Below are 12,781 nucleotides of genomic sequence, written 5' to 3'. Positions count from 1 at the left end.
AACCCACTCCTGCTCTGTCTGTGGCTGCAATCCCTCGTCTCCAGAGTCAGACTCTGGCTCCCTCTGTACTGGCATTCCTTCATCTCCAGAGTCAGATGTGGTGGAATAATGCCTGCTGATGATTCAGGTTCATCATGGGTTAACCTATCACTCCCATGTTAGGTAGGTGTTCCCTAGGAGGCAGAGCTAGTTGGCGTTCTAAAAGGAGGGGGAACAACCGTTGAAAGGCAGTTGGGGGGTTGGCAGTTGGGTGTGGAGGGTTAGAGTGAGAAAAGGAGAGGTTAGGCTTTGGGGAATGTGAGGAAAGGTCATCACCGTTACTAACGGGATGCAGGAAATATTATAACGAAGCTGAATTACATGAGAAGAAGATTTGTACCAGTAATAACCCGAGACATCCATGTTTTCTAGTTACCTAATAAAGTTAAATGTGCTTAAACGTTCGTTGACTCTGGCAGTGTATCAGTACCTTAAGAGGTGTGACTAAGAGGAGAGAACAAAGCTTTGCTGTGGAAGAGGAAACTGTTTGCTTATTCTCCTGTCATACAGAGGGCTGGACAGTGAAGCCAAGTGAGCCACTTATTTGCCTAAAGGGGAGGCAAACTGCAGTAGTTGGGAACCCGGGTAGGGAGATCCCATAGGTGGCAAGAGGTTTTCAAACGTAGAGCCCTGAGGTACCCCAGAGACAGCTCCTGTATGAACACTGAAGGATTCATCCAAGTTGTCAGTGAAACCCAGGGAGTGTCTCTGTTGTGGAAGTATTGAAGGGGGGGGGGAATAGGATCCCTCACATCAGACACTTCCCAGGCTTTCAATTCAGCCACCTCTCTGACATAGACTTTTGTATGCATTTGCCTTATACATTTATGAACATTTATTCTGTATTTGAGACCTTAGAGTTCTTACAACAGGAATAAAATTAACTCTCAAAAGATCAGCAAATGATAATTAAACAGAAATTCACTCTCAACAATTAAAACAAATAATTAAATACCTTCCAGTAGCACCTTAGAGACCAACTAAGTTTGTTAATGGTATGAGCTTTTGTGTGCATGCACACTTCTTCAAGTAAGCATGCACACGAAAGCTCATACCAATAATAAACTTAGTTGTTCTCTAAGGTGCTACTGGAAGGAATTTTTTTTTTTTAATTTTGTTTCGACTACGGCAGACCAACACAGCTACCTACCTGTAAATAAATAATTATTAAACTATGATTTTAAACTATGATTTTATGCAAGGCACAATGCATACAATACCACAATAAATCCCTACTTGAGACCTTTTTTAATCCAGGCAAAAACATTTTCAGTTCCCCAAGCCTTTGATATGTTACCTGAGTTGCTTTTCTTGTACTGGCCTTGCTTCTTATTCTTCGGCTGCTTTAACTATGTTGGTTAAACGTACGGCTTCCCCCAAAGAATCCTGGGAGCTGTAGTTTGTTAAGGGATTCTGAGAGTCGTGGGGAGGCACCTAGTCGCGTGTCCCCCGAGCTACGATTTGTAAAGTGGCTTAACAGTCAGAGGGAATGCTGGGAGTTGTAATTCTGGGAAGGGAATAGGAGTCTCCTAACAGATCTCGGTAAAGCTTGAACAGATTTACTCATCCTTATGAGGTTACCTGACCTAGATGAAACAATATAAAAAATTCCTTCCAGTAGCACCTTAGAGACCAACTACCGTAAGTTTGTTCTTGGTATGAGCTTTCGTGTGCATGCACACTTCTTCAGATACAGTGTGCATGCACACGAAAGCTCATACCAAGAACAAACTTAGTTGGTCTCTAAGGTGCTACTGGAAGGAATTTTTTTAATACTTTTTATATTGTTTTGACTATGGCAGACCAACACGGCTACCTACCTGTAACTGACCTAGGTGGCGCAGGATGGTGTTTTCATGTGCCCTGGGTTTGTCCTTAAATCTCGCTTTTTGGTACTGCTTTATTCTTCTCCGGGAAGTCACTTTGCGGCAGCACCAGGAAAAATAGATAGAGGGGCACAGATGTGGGCAGTGTGCATTTTTGTCCAATGTTTGGTTTCTGAAAGAAAGAAAACTCTGTTTGGGGACAGAGGCAAGTTACTTATTGCAAGGGGTGCTTCCCCTCCTCTGGTGGCCCTTGCGTGTTTTGTGGGCCCTCCTGGGCGAAAAGCGGGGGCTCGTAAGAATATAAATATATGTGACACCTGTTCCTCGGCGACCACAGAGAAAGCCATTTTTCACCCTTTGCCGGAGGATGACTTGCAACAATTCATTCTGCAGGCTCTTCTTCTCGAAAGGGGCAAAGATCTCCTTATCACTTGGGCCTTCTGCATTCTCCCAGTGCGGCAGGAAGCACCTGAGGCTATCAAGGACCCCCTCACTGAGGCTGTGCTCCAGGCAGGAGAAGGAACAGCAAGTAAAATCTCAGCCTCTGAGCGCAACGCATCATGTGCTCCGTCCTTGCAAGTATATGAGGGCTGAGCCAAAAAAGAAAAAGGAAGTTCCTATAAATTGCTCTTCGCACAGCATCATTCTAAGCTCCTTTTCACTACCTGTCATTGTCTGGTTTCGTGGCAAGTTAGCAAAAGGCCATGGACAGAGGTAAGTCCTGTTTCTCTCTCTCAACCTCAACTTCAGGCTTCAAATTGAGTCAGAACCTAGCCTCCGAACCTGTTTCTAGTTCCAAGGCTACTTGGAAACAATCCCGATGACAGTGTGTTTCTGGGAATGTGCAGAGTAGAATTCGCTTGCCATTAAATGATGGCAGCCTTGTGCTCAGACACCCATCTGGGATTGGGGTCAAGGGCTTCCAAGTGGAGAGGGGGGGTCAGGTTTAAAAGCCCTGTCATCTCTCCTTCCTTGGATGGTGTGTGTTTCAATGAACAGACTGTGCTACTTACTGCCTTGCCTTGGCTCCCAGGACAGCTGTTAAGAGAAGCCCAAATTTCAAATTACAAGACAACAGAGGAAAGGACCACAATATGGTATTTTGATTTATTAATGTAAAAAACCTCTTCTGTTAAAAGAGATAAACTCCACCCCACTCTCTAAGAAGTGCGTTATTTCTAAAGCCAGGGGGTTTAGAGGCTCAGACTATATTTTCTGTCCAGCAATCTCTAAGGAGCTACGCACTCAGTGATAAGTGAGGCTTTCTGTGCATGCTCAATGGCACATACTTCTGAATGAGATGCCACTTTGATAGGAAAAATAAACATATACAGGTACGTATTTTTTTCAGTAGCATTGGGTTTTAATGATGTCAGTTCTGTTTGTGCGTTGTAAATAATAACAATATAATATAAATTGCAAGGCGGGGAATTAAGGAATGAACTGGGCAAACTGTTTTAGATAAGATGATTCGGAGCGCATGCTTGCTTGGAAAGCTGCTTTCGGAACAGCTTCCTGTAGTCCTCTGGGCACAATGCAAAGCGCAGTTTTGGACTTGTAAACCTCCCGTCTTATGGTCGCAAGCTTTGGCGACCATAGGATAGGTGTCAGCAACTGCTACCCTAGGGCCAACTCTGGCCTTGCAACTGCCATCCTTGAGGCAGAGGGGGAGCAGGGGTTGGGGAAAGCAGCAGCTATGACTTGGGGACACCTGCCAGCATTATACTTTGCCAGGAGTGGTGGCGCGGCCATCGTCTTCAACTCCCCCATCGAAACAGCCATCCAGTGAAACTACTTTTGAACCTTAGAAACCACCTGTTCCCCTCTACGGAAATAAATCCCAAATCACAGCCCTGTTTATCACAGCTAACGCATGGTCTGTCCTCGTTACAGCCTTTTCTATCAGTGTTTCAGAGTGGGCACGAACAACTTTGCTGAAAGACCACAATATTTCAGCCATCACTTAAATTTGCAGGGCTGCCTTCTCTTCATGTCCTCCTCTGTGTCGTCCCAGCCGTTTTCTGTGTCACTGTGTGCATTGTGTTTCTCTCCTCTAGATAAAAAGCTGAGAGCGGTCGTCGTTTTGAACTTGCCTCTCCTTTTCCAGGTAAGGAGCTGACCAAACGGCCAGTGTCCCTTGAGCACTGTTGTTTATCACTGTTGCTGTGGGGTGGGGTGAAGTCATTTGATACAGGGTCTGTTCCATGTTCCCTTGCTCCACCTTCCCATGTCAGTAAAGGGAAGAGGTTGGGCAATGGGAAGGATTAAAGGTTGAGGGTGTTTGACAAATGGCCACTGGCCAATAGAAATTTGATTTGGCTTGCATTTAAAGGCGAGCCTAGCTGGACCGCACGCTCTGCAGAGATACATGCACCAAACCACAGCCATCCTTTGAAATCCACACTTCTCAGAATCTTGCCAAGCCGTTCTCCTGCCAAGCAATGTGTACCAAAATGCATATACTCAAGTCAAGCGTGCAGGTGCATACATTACTAAAACGTAATCTACAAAGATGAATGATTTTAGAGGGGCATTGCAAAAATGTGCGTATTAGGCAAAACCGCATACCCAAGAATGTGCTCATTAGGAGAAATCTGCACTAAAACGCTGGTGAATTTTCATGAGGACTATTTTTATTGGTTATAGATTAGTAATTCTTTATTGTAATTGATAAGTGTAAACTGTTTAATTACTATTTGCTGATGTTTAATTTTACTGCTTACTATTGGATTCCACTGGATTATTGAATATCGCTTTATTGGATATAAGTTGTTTATTTTTTAAAGTTATTGTGATTTTTTAAATATCGCATCAGATTGTTACTATTAATGTTTGACATTTTATTATTATTATTTATATGTGTTGGAAGCTGCCTAGAGTGGCTGGGGCAAGTCAGCCAGATGGGCAGGGTATAAATAAATAAATACATTATTATTATTATTATTATTATTATTATTATTATTATTATTATTAAAATGTAGAGAACTGAAGTTTAGATTGGAAAAATGGGAAACAGGAAAAGGACAGCTCTTCCCATCCCTCCTGGGCAACCATCTCAATGGTGCATTTGACTACCACCTCTGAAGAAAGGCATGTTGTTAAGTTGTGAACTGAGGTTGACTCTGGAGCTCCTCTTTCCCTCATTCTCTCGTCTTTCTCACTTTCATACAGGCTCTCACTCTCTCTCTCTCTCTCACACACACACACACACATTCAAGGGAAAGGGTGGAGGTGTTGGTGGTGGGCTACCTCTCCTTCCTTTCTCTTTGGGCGATGCTCCTTCTGCAGGTCCACCCACAGGATGTGGTAGGAGCCTTCGCTCACAAGCCCACCACAAGGTTCTCTTGCAGGCCTAAGAGCTCTGTGTGTTTTCCCTTTTAAGCTTTGTGCGGCCGGTTCACCTCCCAACCCGCTGCGGTTCTTTCTCTCTACTTCTCTGCCACTCCTCACTCCCGCCATGTGTGCAGTACATGCCCCTTCTCCCTCCCTCATTCACTACAGATCCCCTTCCCCTCTCTTTTGCTCTGCCTCTCCTTGCTATTTTTGCAACAAAACACACCAGCAAAGTCCCCAGCAGTTCCTGTCCCTTTCTCCAGCCCCCGCCCTCCCACTGACCCTGTTCCTTTTCCATCTCCACCCTCCCTACCCCTATCCTAAACCAAACCATGTCTCAGACTCAGGGCCGGATTTAGGTTTGACGAGGCCCTAGGCTACTGAAGGAAATGGGGCCCTTTATATGTCCAGCTGTTCTTGGTCAACAACAAATTGTCACTGTTTTTTGTGTTGAATATATGCTATATGGTAATTTATGGACCTAACAGGTATCTAAAGCCCTTTGCGCATGTTGACATGTGTCATGGGTCTGCACCCCCTTTAGATGTTGCTCATGAGTAACGACAGGCTCTCCGGTAAACTAAAACTATTTATTTTCATTATGTAGTTACAGAGTCTCTAACATACGTCTGGTCAGTTACTTTCAGTTTCTCGGAGTGGCGGGCTCTGTCTTGCCCACCAACACAAAAAACGGCTGGGAACTTTGAAACGGTGTCTGCGTGGGCCCCCCCCCCATTGTCTCCTCCTCCTGTCTGAGACTGACTGCTCTTGGTCTTTGCCCTTCCCTCCTATAGCCTGGCCCCTCTCCCTCTTCCGGTGACAATTCCTGATGTGGGCTTGAGCTGGAAGATGAATCCGTGGAAATTATCTCCGGCTGCTCTCTGTAGCCCAGCGACCCCCCTTCTCTGGAGGAAACACTATGCTGCTCCTCTCTCTCTCCCTGTTCCTCCTGAGTAGCCCCTCTTTCCCTGACAACATGCAACCAGTCCATGCAGAATGTAGGCACCCTATATATAGAAATGAGCAAACCAGTGATATTTTAGGGAGCAGGCTAGAAGGTGGGGGCCATTACTTACTGGTACATCATAGGAGCCTACACAACACCAAATACTGTTGCTGTATGTAGGTTTTATTTTATTTGTTTTTTAGCTTATATTTTGGAAATGTACATCCAGGTTTTTTTTCCTTGGAATTTTTTTGGGGGCCCCAAGAGAGTGAGGCACTAAGCTATAGCTTGTTTAGCTTATACGTAAATCTGGCACTGCTCAGACTCAGTCTTGGAATATCATGCCTCTTCCACATTTGAATATGGGCAACCCTGATGTGTCATTTTCATTGTCTGGAATTTCCAGCACAAATGTCAGGGAAACACACACCAGCTTCCCATGTGACATAGCAAGGGACTGTAAAGACATGAATCACAGATCACATGCTGTGGTCACCCACAAGTGGCAGAGGGATTTGGAATCGGCCTTTTCTGAGCGGAGGGAGAGCTTTTGACCACAAAACGGGCTTTTAAAACCTGTTATCTTAAGAGTGTCAAAGTTAACCAAAGGGATGGTGGACACTTAGCTATGGTCTGGTGCGATGTCTGAGCTGATAGACCATAGTTTATGAGAGGCCAGCCAACCTGAATCAGAAACCATGGTTTGAAGTGCATGAACAGACCATGGCTTGTGCTAATTATGGTTTAGCACGATGACAGTACTCATAATGACCTTCCTTATGGTAACTTCTCTGCTGCCAAAGATTGGTGCGCCAAGGGATGGATGGATTTTTGGTTTGGGTTCATGTCAATTTTGCATATGTTCGTTCCTAAGTCTTTCCCACCATGTTTCCGCATTAATCTGCACTAAAAAAATTATTGAAATACTGCTTTATGACAAAGTACCTAGCTGATACATATTTTATCTCACTGTACACATTTCTAGAGGTATTTTTCTGGCAAAAATACACATTATAAATGTTTTTGGGGAGTTGTTCCCCCCCCTTAATGCCACGAATTGCATCACAAAATCCCAAGCAGTGCAAAATCCAAAGGATAATGAAGCCCTAATCCACACCTAGGTCTAGGAAGTGAGAATCAGGACAGTTCAGTTCGCAGAAGTTGAACTCCCCAAGCATTCTCAGCTTGCTTTCTTAATTTATTCTTGCATTTCTATCTCACTTTTCCTCCAAGGAGCTCAAGGTGGTGTACATGCAACCTCCCCACCACCACCACCATTTTATCCTCACAGCAACCCTGTGAGGTAGGCCAAGAGATGGCAACTGGCCCAAGATGGTCACGACGACGACAATACTTTTATTTTTTTGTACCCCACCCATCTGACTGGGTTGCCCAAGTGGGCTTCATCTGGCTGAGTGGGGATTTGAACCCTGGTCTCCCAGGGTATCGGCCCCATGTATGCTACCTTGAGTTTCTTGGAGGAAAGGCGAGATATAAATGTTCTGTAATAAATAAATGAATGAGTATATACTTTCCCACCAGTAAATATATTCACAGATAGGCACTCTAGACCGTTATCACTTGCAATGACAGCTCTGATGCCCCTTTTCCGTTAGATTTATTCACGCACAATCTTCTCATTCTGAACTTCGCCAGCAAGATCGTGTCGCTAGTGGTATTGGTTCAGCACCATGAGGAATGTAGTGGAGAAAATATTTGTTCCGTGTAATGAAACAGGTACTTTCTCAGGGCAAAACCCAGCAACAGGACCCTAACCTGGACTGCTGTCCAAGACCAGGTATAGATAACATAAACCACGAATATTGGAAGGGATGCCCTCCAGATGGGGTTGGACTCCATCTCCCATCAGCCCCAACCAGCAAGGATGATGGGAGTTGGAGTCCATCAACCTTTGAAAGGGGAATTCCACGCACTACCCTTGCCGTTAGCTTTTTATTGTGAGTGAAACAGCTGGTGCAGACACACCTTTGTTTTTGAAATATTTCCACCACCAAACACCGGAACATCATTTTGTAATGATGTTTAGCATGTATGTAGCATTTTCTGAGTGTTTTAAGGTGTTTCACCCACATTATCAATAGTGTGATCTCTACACAACAGCCCTTGGCAGGAGATCAATGTTATTATCCGTATACTGCAGATAAAGAACTGAGAAAGAGTGGCTCATTTAACACCCACACCTGCTGAGCTCATGATAGGGATAAGATCTGAACCAGGAATTACACGATTTCTAGCTCAGTTCCTAAGACCCAACCGTGGCCCAGCTACTGCCTGGGACCAGGTCCTGTTGAATTCAAAAGTAGGCAGCTATAGGATTGTGCTCTAGGTCAGTTAACTGTGCCAGTAGCTAAGGAAGCATTCTTCCCATCTCTCACTCCATTTTTTTTTTGGGGGGGGGGGGAAACTTTGGTGTAAGCACTACACGTCATAGTCCTTATGTGTGGTCAGAAACTCCAAGTTTTTAAAAAAGAGAACCTCTTCTGCCTATGATGACATCCTCAAAAAGGAATGAACCGATCGCACGTGATCCTTCATAAGGCAACGCTCACATGTCCTAATCACAATTTCCTCCTTGGTATCTCACGGGCCAAAATGTGGCAATTTTCAGAACTTTAACCGCTGTCATGAATTATTGTTCCATCTGAAAATGGCAGGCATTCCCTAAAGATAGAGTTGTTGTTTCTCCCCATTGATTTGCATCATTTATTTATTTTTTAGCTGTTGGGTTTCCCCCCCCCCCCCAGAAGTCGATAGCCCTGCCATAATCTCATTTTAGTGATCCCCATGTGCTCTATGGAGAGACATGTCACATCTATATGAACACGACAATAGTTATTTCTGCATTTGCATCTATAAATATAAATTAGCCTGTGCATATTGTGTGCACGTCTGTGTCAACAGTGCATTTCTAGGCAATACATTTCCTCTTTTTCTGGCAATATAATTTTTGCTTGGCTATACAATTCCTGGAAAGCTTAGTTTCTGTAAGCATATGCCTGCCAGGTGGCAAGCATTTTCTGTAAAATAAAAATGCTTTCAAATGTCGCATACTGAAAATTCCCTTTATATAGAAGTCTTGGTGGGTGGTGGTGGGGGGGAAGGTTCTACAGAAATGGTTCCCAACTGGTGGCTCGCAGGCTCCAGGGGGTCCATGTAACCCACCCAGGGGATCTGTGGTGCCATTTGCACAACAAAAACTACTAGAGAGATATCAACATTTTCAAAAATAGGGGGTCCATGTGGCTTGGCTTTTGAAAAACAGGGGGTCTGCTGTACTTACGGTAGTTGACTGAGAATCAGTTCTACAGTGTCAGTCAGAGAGAAAGGGACCTGAAGGTCAAACCAGGTGTGACATTATTCATGTCTTCAGTCCTTACACAGCAGATTTGTTAAATAATTAGGCACTATGGTAGGGCTCATACTGGGAAGCTGATGGAGAGCAGGGGCGTTTTAACCCTTTTGCCCTTCAAACCAAATCCGGATTGGGGCCAAGCACTGAAATCTGAAAGGAAGTGTGCACAGGAAGCCAAACAGATGTCTTCTAAGCCTGCCCCCAAAACACAGAACCCACTTCTGTTCTCCCAACACACAGAACACATCCCAGTGCCCCTGCAGAGTGTTCTTCTTGAGACCACACAATTCACCCTCTTCTCTAATACTCTCTCCGCTTGGGGGTGCAGGGATGAGCAACAGAGACAGGAGCTCTTATTTGCTCCAATCTCAGTCCTGTATTGCAGGGTTTTTATCTACATCGCAGATAGTCAGCAGGGCAACGGCTGTCCTCCTTGCTGAGTGTTTCAGTTCATCTCACCAGCAGCGACTTGCATTGGTGCAAATTTGAACCTTTCCAACTTGGGTGGCTTTACAAAGAGGATTAATCAAACTCTTGGCTGTGAATGGCTAGCTATGATGGCATTGGGTCATGAACCCTCCAATCTCTGTGACACCTCCCCCCCCCTAATCTGGAGAACCCCTGTGCCCATGGTCCCCCATGCCCATACCTATTTGCTTTCTAAACAGCCTTTAATGCAATTACTAATTGTTTGAATGGCTGCTGTGGAACCTAGAGACTTCAAAGTGGCCATCCACTCATCCCAGGAAATCCTTGGAACTGTAGTCTCTCTGTGTGGCTAGATAGCTCTGAGAGCACCCTCATCTGGCAAACCTCCAGGACACCTTCATAGGATCATAGAATTGTAGAGTTGGAAGGTACCCTGAGAGACATCTAGTCCAACCCCCGACAATGCAGGAATCTCAACTAAAGCCTCCATGACAGATGGCCATCCAACCTCTGCTTAAAAACTTCCCAGGAAGGAGAGTCCACAACCTCCTGAGGGAAACTGTTCCGCTGTCAAACAGGTCATACTGTCAGAAAGTTCTTTCTGGTGTTTAGTTGGAATCTCCTTTCTTGTAACTTGAAGCCATTGGTTTGAGTCCTACCCTCCAGAGCAGGGGGAAACAACCTTGCTCTATCCCCCATGTGACGGCCCTTTAGATATTTGGAGATGGCTATCATATCTCCTCCCAGTCTCCTCTTTTCCAGGCTAAACATACCCAGCTGCCTCAACCGTTCCTCATAAGGCTTGGTTTCCAGTCCCTTGGTCATCTTGGTCACCCTCCTCTGCACACATTCCAGCGTCTTAAATTGTGGCGCCTATAACTGGACACAGTTCCAGTTCTGGTCTGACCAAGGCAGAATAGAGCGGTACAGTACTATTACTTCCCTTGACCGGGACACTATACTTCTGTAGATGCAGCCTAGTATATTATTAGCATTTTGGTTGTTGCTGCATCACACAATTGACTCAAGTTTAGCTTGTGATCTACTAAGACCCCTAGATCCTTTCGGGAAGCCATGATAGTTAAACTGTGAATCAAACAATTATACCTAGATATAATTCCTCAATGAATGTGCCCCCTTATCTGAAGATTGCTTCCTGGTTTTGGGGTCACTTAGCAAATGCTGCAGAGATATTATCCCCTCCAACGTGCAAATTGTAACCGATCCTTTTATCTGCCTCCTAGCTCTGCATGAGCCAGACTGTGACAGCTGAATACGAATACAATAGCAACTTCACGATTGACTATGATGGGTATGCAGACATCTGCAAGAAGGATGAGATCCGGCGATTCCGTGCAGTTTTCTTACCCATCGTATATTCCCTTGTGTGTTTTGTGGGGCTGGCAGGCAACTGCCTGGTCATGGTGACGTACGTCTACTTCAAGAGGCTCAAGACGATGACAGATATCTACCTCCTCAACCTCGCTGTAGCGGACATCCTCTTCCTGCTGACTCTCCCCTTCTGGGCCATCAGCGCAGCAAAGTATTGGGTCTTCAAGGAGTTTGGTTGCAAAGCCATCCACTGCATCTGCCAGATGAGCTTCTTCAGCGGAATGTTGCTGCTGCTCTCCATCAGCATCGACAGGTATTTCGCCATTGTCCAGGCCCCCTCAGCCCACCGCCTTCGGTCCCAGAGAGTTTTCGCCAGCAAGGTCACCTGCCTCTCCATTTGGATGCTGGCTTTCGTCCTCTCCATCCCTGAGCTGGTCCACAGGGGCATCTATGAGTCTGACCAACAGAAGCCACGCTGCAGCATCCTAGCATACAACTTGCTGGCCTTCAGCACTGGCATCAGGATTTGCCAGATGCTCTTTGGCTTCCTGATGCCTCTCCTAGTGATGACGTTCTGCTACTGCGTCATCATCAGGACCTTGTTCCAAGCCCGTAGCTTCGAGAAGAACCGGGCGATCAAGGTCCTCATCGCCGTGATGGTGGTCTTTGTCCTCTTCCAGCTGCCCTACAATGGCGTTGTGCTAGTTGAGACCATCTCGGCCTTCAACCACACCAACGGCCAATGCGAAGTCATCAAGCGCATGGATGTGGCCAATGACGTGACGTACGGCCTGGCGTGCTTCCGCTGCTGCCTCAACCCCTTCCTGTACGCCTTCATAGGTGTCAAGTTCCGCAATGACCTGCTCCGGCTCCTCAAGAACCTGGGCTGCATCAGCCAAGCGCAGCTCTGGCAGTGGTCAACGTACCGGGAGAACACAAGGTGCTCCATTGCCACGGAAACTGACACCACCACCACTTTCTACCCTTGAAAGGCCCTATGGGCAGGGACGTTGGACCACCAGTCAACTTGGTGTCACAACAACAGCCTTTTCCATTGGCCAGCGTGAGAGATTGACACTTGGAACCTTTGTATCTCACCCGGTGGGTATGTTTTCATGTTGCCTGAAGGGACCAATGGACCGCCCCCCTCCTCCACAGATCAACTCACATAATTCAGACTGTTGCATGGAGTAAAGAGATGTGGACTGCAGAAAAGCTGCTCACGGATCTCAAGGAAGTGAGCGGGGACAAAACTTTGCCTATGAACCAGAAGAGTGAACCTAAATCAGAGTTTCCCAAACTTGGGTTTCCACCTGGTTTTGTACTACAGTTCCCATCATCCCTGACCACTGGTCCTGCTACGTAGGGATGATGGGAGTTGTAGTCCAAAAACAGCTGTAGTCGCAAGTTTGGGGAACCCTGGCCTAAATGAATGTAAGAAAAGTTGTGTTGGATCAGGCTAAAGGCCCACCTATCTAGTCCAGCATTATTGTTCTCACAGTG

At 45.7% G+C, this 12,781-nt stretch overlaps 1 protein-coding gene across 2 annotated transcripts; it reads left to right on the top strand.

Annotated features, from left to right (window-relative positions):
- Nucleotides 1–2,497: 2,497 nt before the first annotated feature.
- On the top strand, nt 2,498–12,501 carry CCR7 (C-C motif chemokine receptor 7). 2 transcript variants are annotated; one of them, XM_033171078.1, is made up of 3 exons: nt 2,498–2,579; nt 3,923–3,972; nt 11,191–12,501. In XM_033171078.1, exons 1-3 carry the CDS (start codon nt 2,570–2,572, stop codon nt 12,265–12,267), a joined length of 1,137 nt encoding a protein of 378 aa, XP_033026969.1. In that variant the 5' UTR covers nt 2,498–2,569; the 3' UTR covers nt 12,268–12,501. The 2 variants fall into 2 exon arrangements, with proteins under 2 accessions (XP_033026969.1, XP_033026968.1); XM_033171077.1 differs by lacking the exon at nt 2,498–2,579 and having other exon boundaries at nt 3,798–3,972.
- Nucleotides 12,502–12,781: the final 280 nt, after the last annotated feature.

The sequence above is a fragment of the Lacerta agilis genome, chromosome 14, assembly GCF_009819535.1.
Source record: "Lacerta agilis isolate rLacAgi1 chromosome 14, rLacAgi1.pri, whole genome shotgun sequence".
NCBI lineage: Eukaryota > Metazoa > Chordata > Lepidosauria > Squamata > Lacertidae > Lacerta > Lacerta agilis.
This window is presented reverse-complemented; position numbering and strand designations above follow the sequence as displayed.